At 41.0% G+C, this 26,175-nt stretch overlaps 1 protein-coding gene across 1 annotated transcript; it reads left to right on the top strand.

Moving 5' to 3' along the window:
• Positions 1-16,178: 16,178 nt before the first annotated feature.
• On the top strand, positions 16,179-25,841 carry LOC109478664 (serine protease HTRA1-like). The gene is made up of 4 exons (XM_019780329.1): positions 16,179-16,293; positions 18,118-18,274; positions 25,109-25,269; positions 25,762-25,841. Exons 1-4 carry the CDS (start codon positions 16,233-16,235, stop codon positions 25,839-25,841), a joined length of 459 nt encoding a protein of 152 aa, XP_019635888.1. The 5' UTR covers positions 16,179-16,232.
• The last annotated feature ends 334 nt before the right edge of the window (positions 25,842-26,175 follow it).

The raw sequence follows: 26,175 nt of genomic DNA, 5'->3' as shown, positions 1-26,175 counted from the left end.
CGTAGAATACCAAAATCAATTCCAAAGGCAAATAGGAAAATGTGAAGAAATGAAAATGAAGAGTGTATTATTCGCCATGCCATACTCTGTATGTTTAGTCATTTGTTCAACCTTCATGACCATGTAGATTTATTGCATAATGAAGACAACTTTTCTTTTGCCAAAACGTTTTTTATTCGTACGCTCGCATCAGTTTTGTGGTTCCCAGAGGATGTCATCCATACAATTAAATCAACATGGCCTAATTTGTACTTTGTCGTTGCAGCCCAGTACCGTCAAACAACATCAACGCGGTTTAAAGCACTGTGACAGTAGCTAGTTTTCTAGAATTTTATCTAAATCCAAATCTTCCTTGCGTGTTCCAAACCTTTCTGTACGCAATCCATCTATATCTCCAATGGTCCGTTCGGGAGTGATTACGAACCAACCAAAGTTTCCACCGGGAACATATAATACCTCCGGAGGTAGAAAGAAAGATGGCTTTGGCAATTTACAGTTTCTTTACAATTTCTGTACACTTTTTTATTCGCTCGCTCGCATCAGTTTTGGGGTTCCCAGAGGATGTCATCCACATAATCAGAGTAGGCGTTGAGCACCCCAAAGAGGTACCTCTATCAACTCCTATTGATTGAAGTTCTCCTTCCTGAACACTTGGTAGGAGTACTTTCGCTCCTTTAAGTTCAAGAAACTCTTCAGAAAAGGGATTCATCCTCTTGCTGAACACTTCGTAACTTTCCATGCTCCTCCGCAGTGTACATGTCCGCTGTACTGGCAAAGTTCCTTCAGTGACTAACTCCCTTCTGGGTAATGTAACTTTATAGGGATAATCTTGCACCCCCGCAGCGTCACCAAATAAGGTACTTTATTTTATTTTATTTCATGACGATTTAGATAACATTTTTTATTTGTGGAAGGATTGACATAACAGGTGACTATCACGTCTTCAAGGTGTCAAACCTGAGACCAGACTGTAAGGTTTGAACCACTCACACCAGGAAGGTCCCCTACTCTTTTCGATAAGTGCAGTGGGTTATTTAACGTGCGTGGGGTGTGGCTCTTCCCAAACACGGGGCCTCCGTTCAACGTCCTATCCGAGGGACGTCTCTAACCAAAGCTACGTACTCATTTACACCTGAGTTAAGTGAGGAAAGTCGTGTAAAGTGTCTTTCCCAAGGGCACAAGATCGGTGACTCCGGGCAGGATTCGAACCCGGGACCTCTTTGGCATGGGCCGAACACGCTACCGCTTCGCCACACGACCCCACTAATTTTAAACTTTATAAAGGTCCTTTTCATATAATGCATTACCATGTTGACAACATTTTAACCCCCAAAATAGGAAACTCGCGACTTGTTTTATGCCCCGATAGTACTAAGCAGCAATAACTTTCCATGTTGACTTTGAATCGCTCAGAAGACACTAACGTGTCTCGAAGTAACTATAATGAATATTCCAAGCACCTCAGACAGCGTAGGACGTACGCAATTAGTATTGTCTCTATGATAATCGAAAACTTGGTGGTTGTCTCATTTTTCCCAATCAATCACTTTCAGTATCAAGCGCTTCTCTGAATAATTTGAATAAGTAACGTGAAACTGTCATGATAGAAATTAACTCTAGTATGTGAGAGAAATATCCAAAAGACACAAGCTTGTGTGTTACGCCGAAGAGCGGTTATACCGGCTATGCAGATACAGATACAGATACACAAACTAAACGCCAAGGAACTGGTCACCCCTTTCTGTCGAACAACTAAAAACACCCTGCCATAGCATACACAAGACAAACATGCTGAAAGAATATATGTTGAGTAATCACTTGTAAAGTTTGACAAAGTCTAAACACCTACGTTCCTCCACCCACATGTCTGTATTTCTGTCATTTACAGAACTATCTAATTTTCACACATTTATGTTTAATGACTGTAAACTGAGTTTCATTGTCAATGATTGCCATCTTTTTAACTTTATAGAGTTTTTATTGTAAGTTCCTGGCAATTCAGACTGGAAGTGTCTGCAAGAAGGTATATGGGGAAAAAGTTTCAAAGTTTTAATGAGAGTGACTGAAGAATACTATTGGCTTCCTCTCGGTTTGCCTGCGAAGTTTCAAACTTTACAAAGTTGAGCTATTCCATATCAGCCTCGATCAAAATATTTTTTTTAAATTCCAACATTTAACACAAGACATGGCGACGGCACACTAAAGTTTCCAACTTATTTTCATGTCGTCACCAACGCAGAAGGTAAAAGACAATACTCATTTTCATCTGAGTTGAGTGAGGAAAGTCGTACAAGATTTGTAACATGACAGGATTCGAACCCGGGACCTCTTATTTTGAAGCCTAAAACTCTGCCGTTAGGACACAAGACGTAATTTTCTATTTCAACTGTGACATACATCCAGAGACACCCAAAAAGGGTGAAACTACTTAATCTAGTAGTTATAATATATTGGTGAATTAAAAAATAAATTTCCTTACTCGTTTTTGTTACATTTGTACTATTAATGGGAAATTAATGGGAAAAGTGTGGCTCCCAACGGGATCCCATGAATAGGGAATTGCGTTAAAATGCTTAAATCTTAGAGATTACACGTTAAAGTACAGTTACATCTCTAATTTTGCCACAGACATACGTAGCATGACTTAATTCATTCGTGTATTTAGTTTTGTTCAAACTTAGTTGTAGCAGACCATACTAAGGTCATTGTACTTTTGTCGAGTAAATAAAGAAGACAACAATGATATACAATCAGTTGTATTTATACTTGAAAATACGTTCAAACGAGTTGTTATCTCCCATCATTGTGTCTTCAGCGTCACTATCTCTTAAATCCACCCGTTAAGACTGATGAAAAACACTTCCTACCAAGAGGATGATTAAAGATTACAGAGATAAGAGGCTAATCACCAAGACGCTAGTGTTTTAAGTAACTAACGTCTTGGGGGAACAGACAACGCGTAAACGTCAAGACGGATCATCTCGTTACGTCGACGTCCTCAGAAGGTGAATCATTCTTAGATTAGTTTCTTCTGTGCCCCAATGAACATTTATAAAAACATCTGCAGACATCTAGTAAGCTGCTGAAGCACGATGTTGCCATTATTAAATGATCGGTCGCCTGAACATATTACATAACTTAAGCTTGTCCATTTATAGTCATGTTTAAAATTTAGGCTTTATTTGTAACTTATGTTGTACATAGAAACTGCTCTTGATCACTTTGATACTTAGAGGTGCCCAATGCAGTTTTAGGGCCTTGAAAATGAAGTAAGATTTATAAGTTACAAAACGTCTATTCACTAATTATCTACTTTCTAAAATTATTACATTTATGCAGTAAAATTGAAAATCCAGGGCTGATATTCGGGGTACCACCCAGAAAATAAAGTGCTCAAATTTTAAGGCTTGTTTCTGCAGTGTTTTGAAAGGTCAGATGATGAAATGCCCATGCAAATGTGCTAATATGGAACAGTATGTATATCAATATCTGGATGTCTTTAAGGACCAAAACTGTAAGCGAAACTGTAAGAAATACCAATGTTTGATACAAATTCGGATAGCTGAAACTGCTCTAATCTCCAAGCAGATCCCTCTCGGTGGCCAAAAAAGACAGTATCAAATTGGCCAGGCAGTATCCATTAGCCAGAGAAGGTCCGCGGCCACCAACGGCCATGTATATAAAAAGCTAACGACAACTCCCCCACAGCCTCTGCTTGGAGAGTAGAAACTTCTTTCTTCTTCTTTCTTCGTACCTACTTGCCACAACTTTTATGACAAGTAATCTTCCATTCATTCTGGTATTCCTACGAGTATAACCCATACATGCCCCTGAGAGACCCTGAACGACATCAAAAGCACCAGTTAAAAACATCCATTATATTCCCTGTCATTCTTTTCAAGGACAGACATAGATCTGGTTAACAATTTTCATGCTTTCAACTCTACTGTGTACGCCAGAACAACAAATATAAATTTTTAGCAAACGTTGACAGATGATTTTATGTATCCATGTGAATGATGCACATGTAGAAATTGTTAAGTATATCTCACATGAACAACATGTATCCTTATATCAATATATCTGATAACAATGACAAGTGTTTCAACCATACTTTCTTAAAACAAGCCATAATTCTTAACTATATGTCGTATCATGATAATAAAAAAATCATATAAACTGTGAAACACACTAGGCCAATTCTTAAATAACACAAGGTCGTCCTAAGAAACGTCGCCGATCTCAACATCTATCAGAAAGGCTCTGACATTTTGTCAGTTATAAAAACTCGTACTTTTCACCGCTTGTGGACCAATAGAAATGCATGTAATTTGTTTGTTTGTTTGTTTGTTTGTTTGTTTACTTATAAAGTTTTGTGGATGGTGTAATGAAACAGAAAACAAGAAGTTCCTTGTTTAGGCTTGTTTAGGGCACTTTAAGCTTTTAAAGCCCACCATGTAGACATACTACTGCTGTTACTAGTGCTGTAACTTGTCGAACTATTTACATTTTACCAGTATTTGTTAATAATCTGACAGAAATCTGTATAGACTGTTCTTATCCGTGTGTTTTACATATGTGAATATGTCTCTTACTGAATTTGTTGCCCTGTCACAACACAGTTCAGCCATTCTGGCTGCTACGTTTGCGACAGTGTTGAAATAAACCATTCATTTCGTAAATTATAGCTTCAGAAAAACAATCATGGAGATGTCCTTAGCTAGGTCGGCACGTATACTGCGTGGCTTCAAAGCTGAGTGGTTTCTGTAATGGCCTCATGTTGTGGCAACGCTGACTAACACCCACGCAAACTACTGGGCAAGTAGTCGGTGAATAATTTTATCAGGTTGGCAAGAGGCTTTTCTTCAAGAACAAGTGGATTTTTACATCCGACCTTTCGGCGACCGTCTGTAAAGAAGCTGACAAACACTTCCCAAAGGTTGGATGGTTGTCCTCGAAGAAAGAACCTTCTTATACAAGCGAGCTGTTGCAAACTAATTAGGTGTTATTAGTGTTGTCCGTTATTACGAGCAATTTGTTGGCTCTGCGATGCATGATGAAAGGCAACTCGTCCACGACAGCTTTCAGCTTTCATCTGTTTATGCTTCTTACTCAGTCATGGCAGATGTTTCCATGGTCTCATCAGCAGAAGAGCTGTGGACATGGAGCATTGCGTGCAGCAAATCACTGATCTGAAGACACCGGTTCAAGCATTTTGTTCAAGAAGTTGATTCAAAATGATGTAGTTGCTTGTTTGTATCGTAGGCTGGTTCTAGCTATTTATGGGTGGTACCCAAAAATAAGGGGTGCCTCAGATAGCTTGTAGTTTTGGGGCTATTTCAAACACTTCTAGTATGAAATGATGATGACAAATGTGCCAAGGAATCGCAGTCAGTAAGTGTCAATATCAGACAGATTTCCTGATCATCTAGAATATTTTTTATTTCACCACCCTAAAAGTTGAACAGCACACATGTTCGGTAAACATAAACATAGTAAATATATTCGGGTTTTATAGCAGGTTGGGACATTGGGGCCCAATTTTGTCCAACGTGTTGATTCGTGTTGGTGCTAATTGATCTCCCGTCGTGCAAAACCTACCGGGGAACCTAGCTGAGTCGGGCGGGGAAGAGCTCCTGCAGCCCCGAAGAGACCCCTCCCCACCTGCGATAGACTGGACACCATGCTAAGCTGTGGCTTCATCACCAATTCATTGTGGTTTAAATCTGCATTTTGAAATGCATATTTGTCACATCAGAACGTACAGGCTGTGTCAGTTGTGTAGCACCAAAATCATACCTTAAGGCATATGCCAAATACAAACATACAAAAGATAAAAATATGAGTGATCATCAAAGCACCATGAACAATGGAGACCACAGGGAGTGGATCACGCCTACATAATGTCAAATCATGAAGACAGTTTATTTGTGTAGTTTACCCAACAACGATCAACCAGTTACAGTCTTTTGAAAAACACTAAATGGATAAGTTTTGAAATACTTATTTTTAATAAGGAGTGGGCGGTAAAGACGAAGCTCTAAATGAAAAGAATGCGCCAGGTAGATTAGCAATTGTTATATCTGTATTTTCGGTATATCTATATATTATAGCTGTAACAATAAGAAATTAGGGACAAGAAAATACCAGCCGTCACACAAGATGCAATTTACTCCTCTCGAAGAAAGCATTTTAGTTCGTTTGATGGACATCTTTTGAGGATCATCAACAAAATTAGCCACTATTTGTTATCTCTGAAGTCCAAACGTTAATTGCTGGTTATTGTAAGTCGTATGTTACACCAAGGAGGTTACCTCCTTGGTTACACAAAGAGCTGTTACTCAAGCAACTGGATACATTTGGAAAATTGTCAGATGTTTTCAAGTATCTTCCTCAGTGACAAAAAGTAGTGGGTGTAACTTGAAACTACTCTCCAAGCAGAGATTTGGGCTTTGGCTTATTTCTGGCGTGTTTTTAGGCTTCTTTGCCGTGCTTTATTTGTGGTACTGGAATTTTCTTTTTTGTGCTAGCCCAACAACACAAAAAAGATACCAGTACAAAAAGAACGCCAAAAAAAGCCCAAAATAATCCAAAGCCCAAACCTCTGATTGGAGAGTAGCTTGAAACATCATAGTGGACGCCACTTGAAAACTCGAAAACGCCTGACAGCTTCCCATATTCATCCAGAAGCTTGAGTAACAACTCCCTGTGTATCTCACTACCTGGTTGTCTAACCTTCATCTATGTAAGTCATATATTCTTCTTGGAAGTTGTAAACGTTCCAAGTTACTATCATTCCAAGCTGCTATCATTTTACAACATCTGGCATTGATTCTGATGTATGCAAACAAAGAGAGACATCAATACACTGGATAGATAGATGCTTGTGAACCGAACAGAAATTAGAAGCATTGCATAACTATGATTTAAAACACAGCTGACGTTACATGTGACTCCTGAGTCCCTTAGATCTATTTTCTGTCATAAACAAAGCTGTTACGTTGCCGGTGTGATGTTTAAATAGTCCCACTTGGGTTAATTATGAATGTCCCAAAACAAAACGTTCTTTCCATTAGCGAGGAAGTAATGGCAGCGAAATAATGACTGGCATTTCTGGAAAAAGTGATCGCTTGGACACCATAGCAACACGCCTTGTATGAGACACGCTGGTAATTGTACTGACAAAAATGTTGAAGTGGCTGACACCCCCCAGTGCTTATAGTTCGTACTCGCACTGCTAAGAAACACCTCTACAACGTATCTGTAGATAGGCTGTATCTATATAATATTTATATATATATATAGCCGGTGTAATCGCCCTTCGGCGTAACACACCAGCTTCGCAGGCACGCGGCGCGGCGGCAGCTGGCTACATTACACCGAACGACTTGTTACACCTAACCCTTGAAAATCTAACTCTTAACCTTGTTTAAAGCTATCTAATGATAATGACCCTACTGTACTTGGTGACAGCGAGTTCCACTCTGCGATACTTTTTGAACACCCCAATCTTTGGTTGAAAACTCTGGTACTTGAAGGCATGTCTGTTGAAACCTTCACTGAAAACCTTCTATGACTTTATGGAACGTGAAAACCTTCAAGGAGAGTCTGCAGTACCAAGGAACAGTACTGTGGAACAGTCTCGCTGCCGATCGAAGGCAACTTACATCAACATCAGCATCTAAAATCAGACTGTAGACGGACTTGAACTGGAAACTGATTGCATGTCCGTGTACTGTGATTACTTTGATTGGCTCTATGAGCCCAAGCTTGTAACGTTATTTGTATATAGTTGTATTTTTCTTTCCACGACTGTATTTGTAAATGTGTGTCCAGGGATGTCTGAAAACCAGATCCGTAGATTTGAGATATACTCTGGTTAAAGAAATAAACTTGAAACTTGAGATGAAGAGTGCTAGGATTACTTTTGTGTCCCATCTACGGCACCTTTGGTCACACAAAGATAACCCCACCATAACCCTACAGTATAACGAATTTAGAGTGTGGGTGGGACGCGAGGGTGTTGAGTACTGAGAATCCACCTCCCGTGATGCAGTAATTGGACCCAGGGCGTACAGATATCTTTCTTGTCAGACATTTCTTTGTGTTGTCGCCATACGTAATCCATGGTGCATTTCCCTTACCTGTGTAACTTCCTTATCAGAAACACCAAACGACACAAGTGAGGGGGTGGGGTTTTTGCGCATAAGTCCACAAAGACTCGAGACGTTTCAGGACGTAGACTTTTAAGCTTCCAAAAGTGTCTTTCTCTCCGTGTTGTCAATTACGCTCTCCGGCGTGGATTACATTGGCACAGATAGTCGTCATATTTCTTAGTAACATGTTCTCCCGATGAATCTGAACTAAAGGAAGAACTTTCATGTTGACGGCTAGGACCATCACCAACTCGTCAACCAGGCATAGAAGTAGTCCCAATTGTTCTAACAGCTTTATTAATAAACTGGTTAGCATCAGTATTGTTTAATTGAAAGACCTTTATTGTACATTTTTGCTCATTGCTAACTAAGTACAGGTCATGGCAAATAGCGACGGTAAACTAAAATATACATGTATCTATATAGTGAAACTACATCTGTAGTTTTAAGTAATCCATTGGTTCCAACAGAACTGCGTGTCTGTTTCTAAAATTGAGCCGAGTTGACCAGGGAGTTGGACCGAGTTGACCAGGGAGTTGGGCCGAGTTGACCTGGGAGTTGGGCCGAGTTGACCAGGGAGTTGGACCGAGTTGACCAGGGAGTTGGGCCGAGTTGACCTGGGAGTTGGACCGAGTTGACCAGGGAGTTGGGCCGAGTTGACCTGGGAGTTGGGCCGAGTTGACCAGGGAGTTGGACCGAGTTGACCAGGGAGTTGGACCGAGTTGACCAGGGAGTTGGACCGAGTTGACCTGGGAGTTGGGCGGAGTTGGCAATGGCCCGAGCCGTCCGACATTCAATAAAACATTTAAGCTCCTGTTCTGCACAATAGGAGCTTTTTGACTAGTTTGCGTCATCTTGTCTTGGCTTGTCTAACTTTTGTTTCTTTCTGGACATCCAAAAAATTATCTTCACTTATTTGCATATCAATCAATAGATTTATAAACCTGCATTTCTCCTGTGGTCTCTCAGTCACTGACGAAAGCTAGTGGATGCTGACTCAGACCTTTCCAAAATCATATCCAGTTGCTTGAGTAACTGCTTTTTGGCGTATCTTATTACCTGGATGTCTAACCTTCATCGACGAATAAAAACATTGTTTCAACAGTCTTATCCCTCAGAAAAATGTCTGATAACTTTGAGATGCGCGAATCATTTCATTTATTTCACCACAGCAAGCTAAGATTGGCACTATATTACCCTGGCCTGTTCCATCGATTTTGAAGGTGTTATCAGAATGTCAAGGAGTCTCATAATGATTGGAAGACAACAAGATGCAGCCGTGAGTTAATCAGATTTAGGTAGCATGGTTAGGTGTTGTAGGATGGGACACCTACGGCTAATTATGGCATTCAGTTGGATTACTACGCACTGGCAAAGACATTCAATGAAATTTCAGGGCAGGAAAACTGGCTTTTCACAGTCAATTTTCACCAATTTTCCTGGTCATTCTTTTAATGTAGGAATTCGAATCAACCATTCCCATGGCATAGCATACTGATATCTGTGAGTGTGAGGTAAAAATGCAAAAATAAAACGTGGCTTGTTTTTTGGCTATTTTAAACACTTCCAGTATACAGGTCTAGTCCCTTAACCATGAGGTTTAGAATAAAATTGTAAAAAAACACTTTAGATTGTAATTTGTGATTCTTAAGGAATGCTTTTATATTTTTGTGTTCATTTTGTGGTATTTAAATTTTCTTTGTACAAACGATGCAAATCGAAAACTTACCCAAAGCTTTTGGACTCATTTGTGTCCCGGGCACTTGCTCAGAAATATTTGCAAGAGCGATCGTGTACGAATTCAGATCTCGCTTTAACGATGAATCTAATTGGATGATAACTCACCAGGGGCCGTCAACCCTCCAATCAGCATGCACCATAGTCATTGCAATTTTTGTGATGAATGAACTCGAGTTGATATGACCTAAAATGGTTCCCAGGACGTGCCGATGCTTTTATCTACATCCCAACAACATTCGTAATGGACACATGTAATAGACTTTAAATAAGTAAGTTGACCTACATACAAGTAGACATGTTTCAGTCACCTTTGTCAATGGAGTGGGACTAATAGCTGACCTAGATTAACACAATGACCAGAGTTTATTCCATTGGACCCGCGTCAAGTTAATTATTTTGATTATCGTTTTTGAGAAGTTGTCAATGTCTGTCTAGGTTAGACATTGGTAGGTCGTAACAGTGTAAAAGCCAATACGCATCAGGCAAAGGACTGCTAAACTGTTCTATGTTTCTTGATAAGATGTACATGTGGCCATTGCCAGGTATCGGGGATTCGTGGTTTGACTGCTGTAAGAACAAATGATTAAAAGGTTTAAACAATTTTACAACAGTGCTTTTGATAGCCTGGGTGGCATCTATTTTGTAACGGGGCTCCTTGCACTCGCTACCACGAAATGTAGCCGTCTTCAGACGTGTTTTTTCGTGGTAGTGAGTGCCAGGAGCCCGTTACAAAACGGATGGCACCCAGGCTATGTTTCTGATGCATGGCTAGTAACAAAAAGGTCCCGTTCCACTCCATATGGAGCATAGGGGTGGCGCACACCTCCATTTCTGTACCTCTTGGGCCACACAGTTATGCAGGCACTGCAGCAGGATATGGTAGTGTTGTGTGTTTGGCCTTCCCAATCTCTTTCTCATAGATGCTGAGTGCCAAGCAGAGGAGGCAGTATGTACCATTTTTTAAGTCTTAGATATGACCGGGTTTGAACTCGCGACCTCCCGGTTACAAAACAAGCACTCTTCCCGAGTGAGCTATTACATTGCACCGCATGTAGAGGCACCATAATCACTTTCCACACTACAGTTGCTGGGGGAATACGTGTCACAACATTGCTTCATGAAAAGCAAGAAGAAATGAAGCCACATGATGTTATCAGTTTCCCACTAGGCATAGCCAGCTGACCCATAGAGACTTAAGGATAGACTAGAGAAGTAACATTTGGAAAGCAAATGCATAATGTTTTTAGTTTAGTTATATGTAATTTGTCCGCAATATCTCTTCTTTGCATCGTTTGCTAATTGTTTGTGTCTATTTCTGTGCTATTTCTATGAAGTATTATATCTTTGCTAATTATTTTCTGTTCGATGGCGGCGCTTATATTAGTGTAATTAACTTGAGTGCGTCGCCATCGAAGTCTTGTATTTTCTTTTATGTGCTTTGATAAATCATAAAAACAAGGAGGAAGCAAACAGTGTATAAAATTCGTATCGTCTGAGATGGAAATTACAACTACTTCAGAGCCATACTGAAGCTGATTACTGCATCTTTCATCTAATTAATCATCTAACCATCCACTAGTATCAGTGCAAGAACACGCTATAGACTAAACAACCCTATGGTAATTTTCCACAGTGCTTAAGTGTAACTTTCATGATAGTTACGTCTCTGACGGCAATGCTAATACGTGCACCTTATCTTCGGAGAAGCAGACAGACAAGCAACCGGGGCTCCACACCATCTTACAACATCTTAACAACTTGGAAGTGTCGACATAATGAGGTCTGCGTGAATGGGCAATTTGTATACGGCAGACCGGAGCCCTATCTACTGGAGAGGTGGCAGCATTGATCGTTTAAGCAATCGGCGTCGAGCACCCAGAGTGCAACATCTTGAAACTTGTGAGAAGCACTTAGCTAAGTTACGTTCGTGGGCGTTTGTTCACCTCTGTGAACTGCTGAGGTGAAGAGCGACAACTGCAGGAGACAGTCAGTACTTAACTACTAGTGCTTTCACGACCCTGAGCTGTATTAGGCCACGTAGATGTAAAGCAAAGGAGAGGTCGTGGTCACAAAATAACCAAAGGTAAACTCCTGATAACCTGTCAATGTACTTGTTATATTCTACTGTCATATTCATGCTTGCCTACGCAGAAGGAAAATGTATGTTTTTGCTCTGTTTCTTCTTCTCCAAACACATAAGGTCAATGATCTGGACCAGACGTCTGTCGCCATGGTAACTGGTTATATCGATCATACAGCTTTGTATGAAACCGCAGATAGACCAGAAATTGTCTTGTTTTTCATGTGTAAACAATAAAAAAAAAAGAAAACAGCTGAACTTACGACTTCATTCGACACTTACAAGCCAGATGTAGTAGAAGGCGCATGAGGACATAGGACTAAGCGGTAAAATATTCCCTGACAGCGACATAGCGCATAGCACAGTACACCAAGCGGCTTCTTTTAATGTTCTTTCTACATCAAGCGACTTTTCATGGATTATTATGGGTATTCAAATCTCATTACGATAGCTTCGTTGTCAGCTTTAGTGACTTAAAGAGTGTATTGCTATTTCCATCTGTGTAGCCATTATAACCGTCCTTTGGCATAACTCACCAGTTTCGCAGGAACATTGCTTAAAACTATCTAGTGATGATATCCCTACTGTACTTAGAGGCAGTGAGTCCGGTATAGCCGGTATAACCGCCCTATGTAGTTCTAGAAAAAAATGGGTTTTTGAACACCAAAATTCTTGGTTGATAACTCTGGTACTTGAAAGCCTGACTATTTTTTTTTTTGTTGCTATTTTTCTTTACTACATGTAAGAAAGAATTTTTTTCAAATTTTACACATTGCAGAAGATGAAGGATTCGGCAATTTGCGTGGACGACCTTTGAGTAACACTAGTACTGATCTAATGTTTTTTTAATGACCAAACAGTGGTCTTCCCAGGGGGTCTTGGTCCAGCACTCGCTACCTGCTTGACCATTGCCTTATTTGGGAATGGTCAGCGTTCCATGTCACGTCCTTGCCATTACTGGACAGTCCAGTATTAAATGGCAAGGACGTGACTCAGAGGTATTTAACTTTTTTTTCTTAGAATTCAGTAAGTATGCGGATAGAGAATATCACTTTTGAAACCCAATGTACTTCTGCAGTAGAGTAGAGTTCTAACTCGGCTGACGAGAGAACACAGACACGTCTCTGTGTAGTACGGCTACTGCGTCTTCACTTCGTTGGTTGCGCGTACATCTGCACCATCGACCGGTAACCTTACGAACTTGTAAGGGCACCAACCGAGGCAGAGGCCAAGGCCACTAGCATTAAGCTGGTGTGTTACGCCGAAGGGCAGTTATACCGGCTATACCAATACAGATACCAGGTAACATGGCATTCAACCTCTTTACAGGATGGCATATATACAGGATGGAATTCTATAGGATGGAATCGTCACCTCCGAAAGTGCATTGCTAGTGCCATTATATTGTATGACTGCAGCTCATCCATACTAGTAAGCCATATGTGTAACTCTATCACCACCTAAGCCAGAAGCTCAATCAACATTTTTTTCATTAAAGATCAATCGGAACTTTGACTATTGATTGATTAGGTTGCGCTGATTGAGTTCTAATTGAACGAACACAGACATTCTTTACAAAAAACAAACCAGGTCACTTTGCATTGAGATGAATTCTGTCTTGTTTAATTCGTTTGTACAAACTATTTATAACATGGTGCACATTACTGACCATCTCCCCAAGGATAGGCGTAAGGCTGCGATAATATATGGGTTCCGACTTAGGGGCACTTTAGACTGACGACGGTTAAATAGTCGTACGAATGTTTATCGTCAAGATGTTGCCGGCGACGGTATTTCACAACCGTCTAAACACGATCAAAATAGTCGCACGACGGTAATCCTCGAATCGTCGTCACTACCACCTCGGACCCTATCGTGCGATCCTTCAGCGGGGGGTCCGAGGAGGACTTTCCACCGTCTAAAGTGAACCGTCGCCGGCGAAGGAAGTTGGAGGTCATTGGCCTTATGCAAATAAGCCCGCAAGCGTTATTTCATGTCCAAGCACATCGCCAGTATCACTAAATGCCGTCAAACCAAAGACTTTATATCGTCATACGTGTCTAGTACAATCCCCAGCCACCAATCGCTACTTCTCCGGTACGAACCGATCCACCGATCCACATTTCCCGGCCAATATAGCCAGGCCGACGGCAGCACCAAACGCCGGGTTCAAACCCGGAGTATATTGCCCCGCTTGGTACATGTGCCTCATACCCCTTCTAACTAGGAGTCTCATCCACAGAACAACGAGTTAAAAGCAGAATAAAAACAATCTTCTGCAGCATGCCGAAAAAAAGGGTTCTCGCCATTTTGAATTGGCGCGCGGCGTGCCCTCCTGCGCTGCGGGTGTCCGTCACACTTCCTGGTCATGTGTCTAAAGCCAGCCGTCGCCCACAACGATTGTCGTGCGATCGTATACCGTCGTCAGTCTAAAGTCGGCCTGAGATCTGATCACAGCAATGTGTCACCAATTAACCTGGTGTCCGGTTTATCGCGGTTGGGGTGGATTCTCTTCGGAACTGCAGGAGATCTTCTCCGCCCGACTCAGCTAGGCTCCCCGGTAGGTTTTGCACGACGGTAGATCAACTATCCCCACGATATTGTGGTTTGGCTAATTAACTCCTGGCATACAAACTCTATTAGCAACTACTCCCACCGGGCAGCCTGTTGAGTTGGGCGGGGGAAAGCAATTAGAGCCCCGAAGACAGTCTGTCCCAACCACGATAGACTGGACACCAGGTTGTTACCAATGTGACCAGTGTGACCTATTCATTGTGGTGCAGACAGTCCAATTCCTTTCGTTTCCTAGATGTAAAGAAAAGTCGAGCAAACTTATTCTTTTAAATTGAATAAGTCGTGCTGAAAATAGTTTCTTCTACCATACAACATATTACTAGGAAGATGCTGTTTCTGGTAAATAGATATACTGTAATGGCATCCACTTTATTCTTTTTGTATCTGTATAACCACCCCCCGGCGTAACATACCATCTTGCTATATTATACAGAACAGCATGACCTTTGAACATATAACTCTAAACATTGTTTAAAGCTATCTAGTGGTGGAGACTCTACTGTACTTGATAACAGCAAGTTCCATTCTACGATAGTTCTAAGAAAAAATGGGTTTTTGAACACCTCGATTCTTGGGTCATTATTCTGTTACGTACTTGAAGGTATGACTAATGTCTTGTTCTTGAATGGCACTTATTTCCAATGGAATAGGGTAGATTCATTTTGCTTCGTAAAGAAATATCCAGAAAATCTATTTTTGCATCGTCCCAATGTTATATGACCCAAGTTTAACAAACACACCTTGTTTTGATCTAGTTGAGAATTCTACTTTCCAGCTTCTTTTGATAGTTTGCCCTGACCTTGTGTGTGTGACCTCGCTGATCTTTTACCATTCGGGAAGACTTTCCTTAATTCGCCTACCAGGGTTGCAATTACAGCGATGGTTCATCAATCACTTAGCAGGCACATTTTCAAAAAGCCACACTTCAAACCGCCTCGTTACCTCTTTGAAGAGCATGACAGATGGTATTTTTAAGACTTCTCAATTACACAGGCTAGACTTCTGACAAACCATTTTCAGATGTTACAGAATTTGTTAGAAGCTTGTCATACATTTTCCATAGCCACCACAAAGCAGGAGATTATCCATAATGAGCCCTATCCGTTGGATTATGACCACTAATCCCAAACAAGTTAATGAAACCTTTGAATTAAAAGACTGTTTTGGCATGGAAGTGTGAAGACCACTTTGAAATAGATACTGCGTAAAACAAGTACATTACACCGAACGACCTGTTACACCCAATCTTTGCCCGTCTAACTGCAAGAGTTTAAAGCTTTCTAGTGATCCAAACTGTACTTGGTGGCAACGAGTTCCACGTTACGATAGTTCTTGGAAAATATAAGTTTTTGAACACCTCAATTCTTCGTTGCTAACTTTGTATTTGAAGGCATGACTGTTTCTTCTTTTTTTCTGAGCTGGTATTACCTAGTTAATAGCTGGTACGTCCACCGGTCTCTTTGTTGGCAATAGGTCACCTTTCCAACTTTGAGTTGTATAAATATATGGCCAAGGCACGTACATTTGTACATCGTACGATAAGTGTGGATATGTGTAATCATGCCCGATGTCCTTGGTAAAACAAACTGTCTTATCACACAGCACATGTACTATAACTAACACATCTGGACGCTCTCATAGCGATAACCTGGTCGGGCCATTCGGTGAAAACCATCCCCAACATGAAGTTCGTTCTCCTGTTTTTCGTCGTTGCCACCTGTGCAGACGCCGCTTCTCTGAAAGGTGGGGAAAACCTCAATATTTTGTGCCGAGTTGGGTCGTGTGGCGTAACGGTAGAGTGTCCAACTCGGAACCAAGAGGTCGAACCCTGCCATGCCACCGATCTTCCCTTGGGAAAGACACTTTACACGACTTTCCTCACACACACACTTTGACTTCGCTCATGATCAGGTGGAAATGAGTACTGTATTGTCTTCTCTGTCGGTGCCGGCATAGCAATAAGTTGAAAAAAAAGGTCAAAAAGAACTTGAGTGTGCAGTCGCCACGTCTTGTGATTACATGTTGAAATATAAAAAAAAAATGTTTGGTGCCATTCAGGGGTCTGACTACCTCCCTTGGCATCAATTATCTGTCACAAAGCCCTCAAGGTCACGTACAAAATTTACTTCATACAACTCAGTGCTGGTGACATATAGTCTGCCATTTGACACTAGTATGTCTACCTGGGAAAGTTAAGACGGATGCGTTAGTAATTGATAGATCACCCACTTGTCTTGTTTATACTCATTTGTCTTTTACCCATTTTGTAGTTATGTATGTATTTTGTCAATGTGTTTTACTCTCGTTCTATGTTTTTGAGTAGAAGGAGTCATATAAGCAACTTTGCTTCTTGCCTATTACTCAATAAAATTGTGAATAAAATAAATGGAAGTGTAGAGAAGATTGATATACTTTGAACTTGCCATGAAGTATGTTCTTGAAGGTAACGCCATCGAGGCGTCATCATATATGAGAAATATGAGATGATTTATTGGCAAGTAAGCCAAACGTAGCAGCAAAACATTGAAACTTGTGTTTTTAAATAAGTTCAATGACTTTGCCGCTTTCTAGAAGTCAGCATGACATATGTATTTACAGATCAAAACAAAGCTGGCTGTTTGTCCAATATGAGTAATATGTGTTTTGGGAAATCAAACCTGTTCGCCACCTTTTTGAACAATGCGTAGGATTTGGGGTGGATTTTATTGCAGTAAAATAGAATTTATTTACTTGGTTACTCTACCAATATGTATGAACTGTTTGGTAAAATTTGAAGATTTTGACTCAAGATCGTTTCGAGACACGCATCAGAAATGTCGATGTGACCTGATATGACTGCGTTCTGTTCATCACTATACTAAATTGAATTGCTGTCATCTTCATCAGGGCAATTCTGATACAATTCAGAATTGCCCCGATGAAGATGACAGAAGGTCATCGAAACGTTGGCTTGAAAACTAAATGGTTGTGATAGAAAGAACTTTGCTATTCAGTCGTTTACCAACGTGATGAAATTATTTACGGATATACTAAACTGACTCTGTGGTATCGTGTAGCGTAATGGCAAGAACCAAGAGGTTCGATCCTCTGACATGCCCAATGTTGTGCCCTTGGGAAAGGCACTTGATACTTTCTTTAACCGCCAGGCAGATCTTTGAGTGCCTGCGAGATAATATCAAATTGGTCCGGCAGTATCCAATACGTGGGGTGGCCAATGGCTACAGGCGGCCAATATAGCCAATATACCTTCACAGAAGGAAAACATAATTGTTTTTACTCAGTTTCTTCTTCTTTCTCCGTTCCAAACTAATAAAGTCAATGACCTGGACCAGACGTCTGTCACCATGGTAACTTGTGCTGTTGGGTCACCTTATGTAGCAGAAAAGAGTAGAGAGCTTGCTCACCATACATATGAATGTATTTGGCTTTGAGTAAGAAGAAATAGTGAAGTATTAGTAGTTTGTTGGGCTAGACCAGGTGAAGGTAAATATTGTGCATTTGCTTTGCAAATGTTACCGTACGTTTTCTTTTTTTTAATTTCTTGTTACAACACCTTTCCCGGCCCAGCGCCTCGACTGTCGCCACCCTTGTGCGCGTGTGACTTCCAGCCGGACTTCGCCTGTGGGCCTGCGCCCACCGACTGTGAGCTGACCGACGACTACTGCGGCTGCTGCCCGGTGTGCGCGCTACAGGAGGGACAGACATGCGGCGTGTTTAGTGCCGGGTAGGACAAGTCTACAACTTTGTTCTAGCTGGAAAGTTTATGCTAGCTGATCAAACATGCACCGAACTATCACGGAAGTTCATCTGCGTTCGGTAGTAATCATAGTACAATGCTGAACTTTATTCGAACACAAGGGTACACAAGGACAGATTCTTTCAACGACCACTGTCGCCTTCATCACGATAAGAAATTACTACAGTTCCGTAACTCTCGAGATTACGTTCAGAAGTGATTGGTTATTTCTTATCTTCATGAAGGCGACAGTGGACGTTGAAAATCTGTCCTTGTATACCCTTGTGTTGGAATAAAGTTTAGCATTGTACTATGATTACTCATAAGCTCATCTGTTTTGGTAGAATCCATAGTTGTAGGGTTTGATCTTTGTTCCAACACGAGAAAGGAACTAATCACCAGGAATTTTCAGTCGATCTCGTCAATCTTCATCAGATGCATGACCCACTCGCTGACTTCCCGGAAGTCGGAAGCGTGGTGACGTCAGGAGATTCCGTCTTCCCGCCACTTTTGATTCACTCCTGACGTCATCACGCTTCCGGCTTCCGGGAATTCAGCACAGTGGATCATTCATCTGACAAAGGTTGTCAGGAATGACTGAAAATGCATGGTAAGTTCCTGTCTTGTGTCGGAATAAAGTTTAAACTCTACAACTATACAGTCACCTAACTGATCAATGTTACTGAGCCATATTTTCTCAAGACACTAAACGCTTCTTTAAGTACAAACTTGTACATTCTGATCTCTACTTTCCATCATTCTTCATAATCGTCGTCTACAGCAATTAGAGACAGTCGTCTGGACTTTAATTGATCTGGAGACGTGCAATATACAAGAGATTCTTAAGATAGCATCCTGGCTGGTAGAATGTGGCATCTTCGCTAATATTATATCACAGACGTGATCAATCTAATTATAATCAAATCAATTGGTGGGTTTTACTAAAAGTCACAGGACTATCCCCTCTATATCTGTCAGATATCCTAAAATACCAGCAGCAGACACAGCAGATAGAGGTTACGACCTGACCATGGCTATGGCATTAACTTGGCATTACACTTTGAAAGGCTACAACCCGCTGATAGAGTACCATGTATATCGACCTCGTTTACATTATCGTATACCTGTGCGTATACATGTACAATGCCATGGTTATTATGTTTACCTAAGGAAAGCATATTGTTTTACTTCCAAACAAAGTCAGTGACCTGAACCAGGCGTCTGTTTCCATGGTAACTAGTGTTGGGTTACATCATGTTGCAATTTTATAGCAGGAGGGATTTAGACTCCTGTCTGACCATATATATGAATGTGTTTGAGAAAGAATTAACAGAGCAGACCATATGCGAAGGTTAACATTATGCATTTGCTTTTGCGAATGTTACATTTCTAGTTATTTATAGTTTAGTATAAGTAGAAGACAAGGTACATTTTAATTAGATATTTGAATAGAGAGAAATTCATTTTCCTTACAGTCTTTCATAAACCAACTCTAACTAATCATACAGCCACTTACATTTATAGAATTACCAAGAAGCTAGAGGAGGTCAAAAGAACTTGCTAACTAACTTGCTGATTAATAAGTTATCAAACATTTCATGTCTGTAGTTGTGGTACAGGACTGACCTGTGTTATCCCGCCATGCACCGGGGACTTCTGCAACATTTTCATTGGTGGACCGCCTCCATCCGGGACCTGCGAACCTGCACGGAGTAAGTACAACCGTTTCATGGGACTCAAACGTTTTCATAATATCAACAATTAACAGAAAACCTTTTCTTGCTTAAAGCTGCATTATGTGACATTAGGATGATAGAAAAATAGATTTTCTGGTCATTTCTGTAAAAAGTTGAATCAACCCTATTCCGTTGAACATAGGAGTCATTTAGGAAGATGAGATATCAAAATATGACTCTTACGAGTGTGTTTTGGCATTTTGGCATCTCCACTTCTTTCTCTTTAAAAAGATGGAAACGCAGCTATCGACCATATTTGTTTACATTCTGGTAGTTTTAGGTGGCACCACAAATTGAGTACGCCACGTGTGGGCGCCAACTATAAATGTCAGACATGTTAGATAACTGAACAAATATGTTGCAAGTAAATTACAATCACACGAAGACTCTTTCAAAGAATTTATTTCACAATTCGGTTTTAAAAATTTGGTGTCGTTTCTTTAATTGTTTGCTTCATTCCTACCCCACCATTGTCCCACGCACAAAAACTGTGTGTCTGCTCATCTCCTAATAAGGAGTTACAGCGGATGTCGTCTTAAGTGCGCCTACGTCACATCTGCGTCACTATCTAGTCACGATGACGCGGCTGCTGTGTCTAGAAAGGCCGGATATGAGTCAGCCACACTGTACTGTTGGAACATTTGGCATAAGTTGAAAAGAATCTTGAATGAATTATTGTATGGGGATGTAAAAGTCTTAGTTGTTTGTAGTTTGTTTTGGGTCTGTATTAAACTATTCAAGTATGAAATTTTAAAAATGATGACGAAAATGTGCTGAGAAATGGCAGTAAATGTCAATATCAGACAGATTTCCCCATCCAGATATTTTTGTTTGTTTTACCACCCTGAAATTGCTTTAACATCTACAGTAGCCTGGATCCCAGCCTTGCTAAGGCTAACAAGACTGGGCTCCAGGCTATGGTCAAGTTTGATTCTGTCAAAACTTCATCCCAAAGACCCACGACAACATTAAACTCGTACAGTTTAGCGGCGATCGCGAGCAAACGTGTTACAGTCTTAGATATTGAAAAAAAAAGTTTCTTCGGCCATGACTTTTTTGTAGTTATGAAACCAATTCAAGTATCCAGACTGCGCTACCAAAATACACGTCCTCATGGTAACAGATGTTATCATAATCACTACAGATGTAATTCCTATGGCGGAAAGTGGACACTTGGAGTGGCTGTTCAAAGAATAGGCGAAAAGTTAGCCTTTAAACCAAAATAATACATGTCCTCAAGGTAGCAGATGTTCTCATAATCACTACACAGGCAATGTTTATAGCGGAAAGTGGACATTTCGAGTGCATGGTGGATCAAAGAAAAGGCGAAAAGTCAGCCTTTAAACCAAAATAATACATGTCCTCATGGTAGCAGATGTTCTCATAATCACTACAGATGCCATTCCTATGTCGGAAAGTGGACACTTCGAGTGGCTGTTCAAAGAACAGGCGAAAAGTTAGCCTTTAAATCAAAATACATGTCCTCAAGGTAGCAGATGTTCTCATAATCACTACAGATGCAATTCTTATGGCGGAAAGTGGACACTTGGAGTAGTGGCCATGGATCAAAGAAAAGGCGAAAAGTCAGCCTTTAAATGAACTTCCTGGCCGTTCCTTGATCTTGCACTCTCTAGTTCCTTTCCACTCAACCTCTCACGACAAGCAATCACATAACCATGCCTTATATGGGCATACAGACAGACGGATGTCGGCGTATTTCTCAGAACACTTGTTTTTGTAACGGCTGTGCGTACCAAAATAATTACTCTAACAACCATATGATGATTAAACATGATAACTTTAATGAGTGGTTTGGGACTCCGCTGAAGTTACCATTGCTAATGAGACAATTGGTCGTTTTTAATGGCAATTAGGCCTTCTTGGTCGCATCCAAAGTCCACGTGCGCGTTCTTAATTGATACACACATTACACGGCGATTAGTAAGGTTCCGGCGAAAAGATGGAAAACAACCTACTACACGTGGACAGTACAAGATCTATCTGTCTTGGCTCAGACCCAAGGGGTTCAAATCCTGCCCAATGCCACCGATCTTGTGCTCTTGGGAAAGGCACTTAACACGACTTTCCTTACTTCACTCAGGTGTAAATGACTACCTAGCTTCGGTTAGGGACGTCCCTTGGATAGGACGTTAAATGGAGGTCCGCACGTTAAAAATAACACACCACACATAATTATCGAAAAGAGTAGGGGACCTTCCCGGTGTGAGAGGTTAAACCTTACAGTCTGGTCTCAGGTACGTTTGACATCTTGAAGAGGTGATAGTCGACCTGTTGTCAATCCTTCCACAAATGTGGTAAATCCATAGATAGATAGATGAAAGAATCCAGCCATGTTCCCAGCAGCCACTATGTACAATTGGAAGCTAACAAGGCTGGATTCCAGCCTCCTCCAAAACCCTGGATTCCAGCCTCCTCCAAAACCCTGGATTCCAGCCTCATCCAAAACCCTGGATTCCAGCCTCATCCAAAACCCTGGATTCCAGCCTCATCCAAGAACGCCGTGTTTCAATATTAGATATAGCGAAAAAAGTTCCTGTGGCCATGGGTTTACTGTAGGTCAGAAACCGATTCATTTTGAAGTCAAACTACTAAGATCAGATGCCATGTCCCTGTCGTAACAGATGTCCTGTTTATCAGAGCAGAAGCCATGCTTATGTCTGAAGATGTAACTGAAGTGGACACTCGAGTCAAAGATCAAACAAATTGTATAAATTCATCTTTAAACGTGGCTTTCTTCCTTTTCCTTGATCTAATTGACTGCAATCAAAAGGATGATCAAAATCTAAATGTGCACTTCCTCTTCCTCTTCAAACATATTGACAAATTGATTTTGTGTTTCAGCTTACTAAGGAATAACACTACTGCAGACCAAGGTGGAATACTGCTGCCAGTAGCAACTAGCTATATAGTCTCAAAGAAATAAAATAGTATATTGGTTCAACGTTAACGTTTGTTCAGTGTGTTGACTTGAGTGTATACAAAGAATACGGTTGCAAAAATACGTCAGTAATTATCAGTCTTAGAACCTACAAAACTAAGGATTTGTTATTTCAACCTGTATTGTATATGTTTTATGTACTTGAGGAATGGTTCTTATAAGCACATTATGAATAAAACAAAAAATAAAAGTACGGATAACCCTATTTTCTTGGCATAATACAATACATTTATTTATAATATTACTTATCTATAATAAATAGTCATAGGGGGACGCAAGCGTCGGTCAATTTACACAAACGTAAAAAAACAAACTTTTCAACTTTGCCAGCTGGCTTTGTTCACACCGTACGATAGAGGTCAGTAAGTCCTAGCATAGTCACTGTTGCTTGCCATTTCTAGTAGTGGCGACAAAACTTTTATACTAGGCAATCCTAGCATCATGAGACGTGTGGAGTTGGCAGTACTGTTGGTATGCGTGCTGGTTAGTGTGGTCGGTGCGTACCGCCCGTACTGTCCGTGTTACGCGGAGCCGGGGTACCAGTGCCCGCCGGCGCCCCAGGACTGCGAGCTCACCAGGGACGAGTGCGGCTGCTGCGACGTCTGCGCCGGGTTAGAGGGAGAACCGTGCGGTACCGGACTCCCCAGGTGTGTGGAACTTTGAAAGAAGTAACTAAATGTTCAAATATCAGACTGAAATTATGTGTGTTACCCAAGATTTCATTACTAAAAGTAACCGTTTCGTACCCTCTATGCTAAATGTGTTGCAATGTGTTGTTAGGGGACATGGGGGACTGTCTCCTAACAACACATTGCAACACTTTTAGCATATTGCACTTGAGTCCTTCTTGACATGTCACGGAAACGGGGGGGGGGGCAGCACATTTAGTTATATCTGATTTGTCCTGTGTACATTTCTTGTGTTATTTTTGTGTAGTATTATATCTTTGTTGATTACATTATGTTCGATGGCGGCGCTTATATAAGTGTAATTGACTTGAGTGCGTCGCCATCGCAGTCTTGTATTTTCTTTATGTGCTTTAATAAATAGATAAAAAAATCATAGTTATCAACCAGAAATTGAGGTGTTCAAAAACTCTCGTATTTTCCATGAAGTATCGTAAAGTGGATCTCGAAGTCATAATTAATTGCCCTGATGAAGATAACAGACGGCAATCGAAACATCGGCTATTGTTGAACAAGTGGTTGTGAATGAGCAACTTTGCACTTAGATTTCAATTATAATTCGCCAACTTGATAAAATTATTCGACGATAATGTTTGAACGTTTTACGTGAGTGAAGCATTTTAAGCTTCATTCCGTAAAGTATGGGAAGCAGACTCCTTTGCCTCTGCTATTTTTGCAAATCTACATTTATATAATAAGTTCCATGCTGACTTTGAGTTAAGTCTTCATGTTACTTTCTAGATCTATCTCCGGATTGATCATTCAGTATAATTGAAGATATTGTATGAATAGATCTCTGATGATATTTGCCAGCATGGGGCATATTTTTGTGCAGCATACAAACTATGGATCTATCATATCAGCATAATTGAAAATATTGTATGAATAGAGCTCTGACGATATTTGACAGCAAGGGGCATATTTTTGTGCAGCATACAAACTATGGATCTATCATATCAGCATAATTGAAAATATTGTCTGAATGGAGCTCTGAAGATATTTGACAGAATGGGGCATATTTTTGTGCAGCATACAAACTATGGGTCAATCATATCAGCATAATTGAAAATATTGTATGAATGGAGCTCTGAAGATATTTGACAGTACTGTCACCTTCATCACATGACCAATCACTCCCAAACTTAAACTCGCGAGAGTTGCGGTTACAGTCACGTGACCTTATACACACGAGACTTGGCGGAAACGCGACGTCAGCAAGTAATCAAATGTGCCATTTAATTGAATACTAAAGGGTTAATGCCCCGCCCGGGTTGTATATGGTGAGATAATCCCTGGTCAGGTGCGATAACCACCGAATAAACCACCAAGTGAGCGTAGCGTAGGTACGCCTGATAATCCATGGAAAATGGAGCCTTCTGATTGGTCGACGCCTTCTGGTTATATGGTATTTTTCTTTAATCATTTCTTTTGATATATGTAGCTGTGCCGGAGGTCTGACATGTGTTCTGGAGGAGTGTAACCCAGAGGTTGTTGACGTCACGCTAGCGGACGGAACTGTGACTCAGCAGGTTTCCCAGCCGCCATGTTTGTTCCTCCTGCCGTACTTCCAGAGGGGGGAGTGCCAGAAAGATGACACAGCCGGTAAGTTTGTTTCTTGACTTCTGTCGTACTTCTATGGGGTGTGTGTCAGAAAGATGGCACAGCCGGTAAGTTTGTTCCTCCAGCCGTACTTCCAGAGGGGGTTGTGTTAGAAAGGTGACACAGCCGGTAAGTTTGTTCCTCCTGCCATAGTACTAGGGGGGGGGGGCAGAAAGGTGACACAGTCGGTATGTTCACACGCCCTCTACACGTATCACAAACGTACAGAACTGCCATAGGACAACACTAGTACTGTTCAAATATCCTATCAAATGGATTTTATATTTGAACACAAGGGAAAGGGTTACACAATGACGTTAAAAAGTACTATACAAACTAAGGGAAATTTACAATACAGTGTTTTAGGCAATGTAAAGCGACATATATGCCTTTCAGGTATCATAACAACAAGACAATCTGACACGTTAAACAGTACTGCATAAGTAGCGAGTGGTTGAGACTAGTCTTTAACTGCACGTGTCTGTATATTTCTAGTTCCAGCTAAACGGCAGGCCGTCCCGTTCGGGGGAGAATCTTGCGAGGTACGTTTTCAAAAGAACCTGACGTGTAAATAGGTTGACAATGCTAACAGAACGCAATTAAAAAAACAGCAGTTGATCTATCCATCCGTCCATCTACCCATCCATCCATCCTTCCATCCATCCATCCATCCATCCATCCTTCCTTCCTTCCATCCATCCATCCATCCATCCATCCTTCCACCCATCCATCCATTCTGCCATCCACCCATCCATCCTTCCATCCATCTATTCACCCATCCATTCTTCCATCCATTCTTCCATCCATCCATCCATCCATCCATCCACCCCTTCATCCATCCATCCATCCATTCATCCACCCATCCATTCATCTATTCATCCATCCATTCTTCCATCCATCCATCCATCC

This window comes from Branchiostoma belcheri, unplaced genomic scaffold (assembly GCF_001625305.1).
Source record: "Branchiostoma belcheri isolate BF01 breed outbred unplaced genomic scaffold, Haploidv18h27 scaffold45, whole genome shotgun sequence".
In the NCBI taxonomy this organism is placed as follows: Eukaryota; Metazoa; Chordata; class Leptocardii; order Amphioxiformes; family Branchiostomatidae; genus Branchiostoma; species Branchiostoma belcheri.
The sequence above is the reverse complement of the archived record's forward strand: the minus strand, read 5'-3'. Positions and strand labels throughout refer to the sequence as shown.

Coding starts and splice junctions, on each gene's coding strand:
- LOC109478664 (XM_019780329.1), top strand. CDS start 16,233: ATGAAGTTCGTTCTCCTGTTTTTCGTCGTTGCCACCTGTGCAGACGCC. Junction 16,294..18,117: donor AGACGCCGCTTCTCTGAAAG/GTGGGGAAAACC, acceptor TTCCCGGCCCAG/CGCCTCGACTGTCGCCACCC. Junction 18,275..25,108: donor TGCGGCGTGTTTAGTGCCGG/GTAGGACAAGTC, acceptor TGATATATGTAG/CTGTGCCGGAGGTCTGACAT.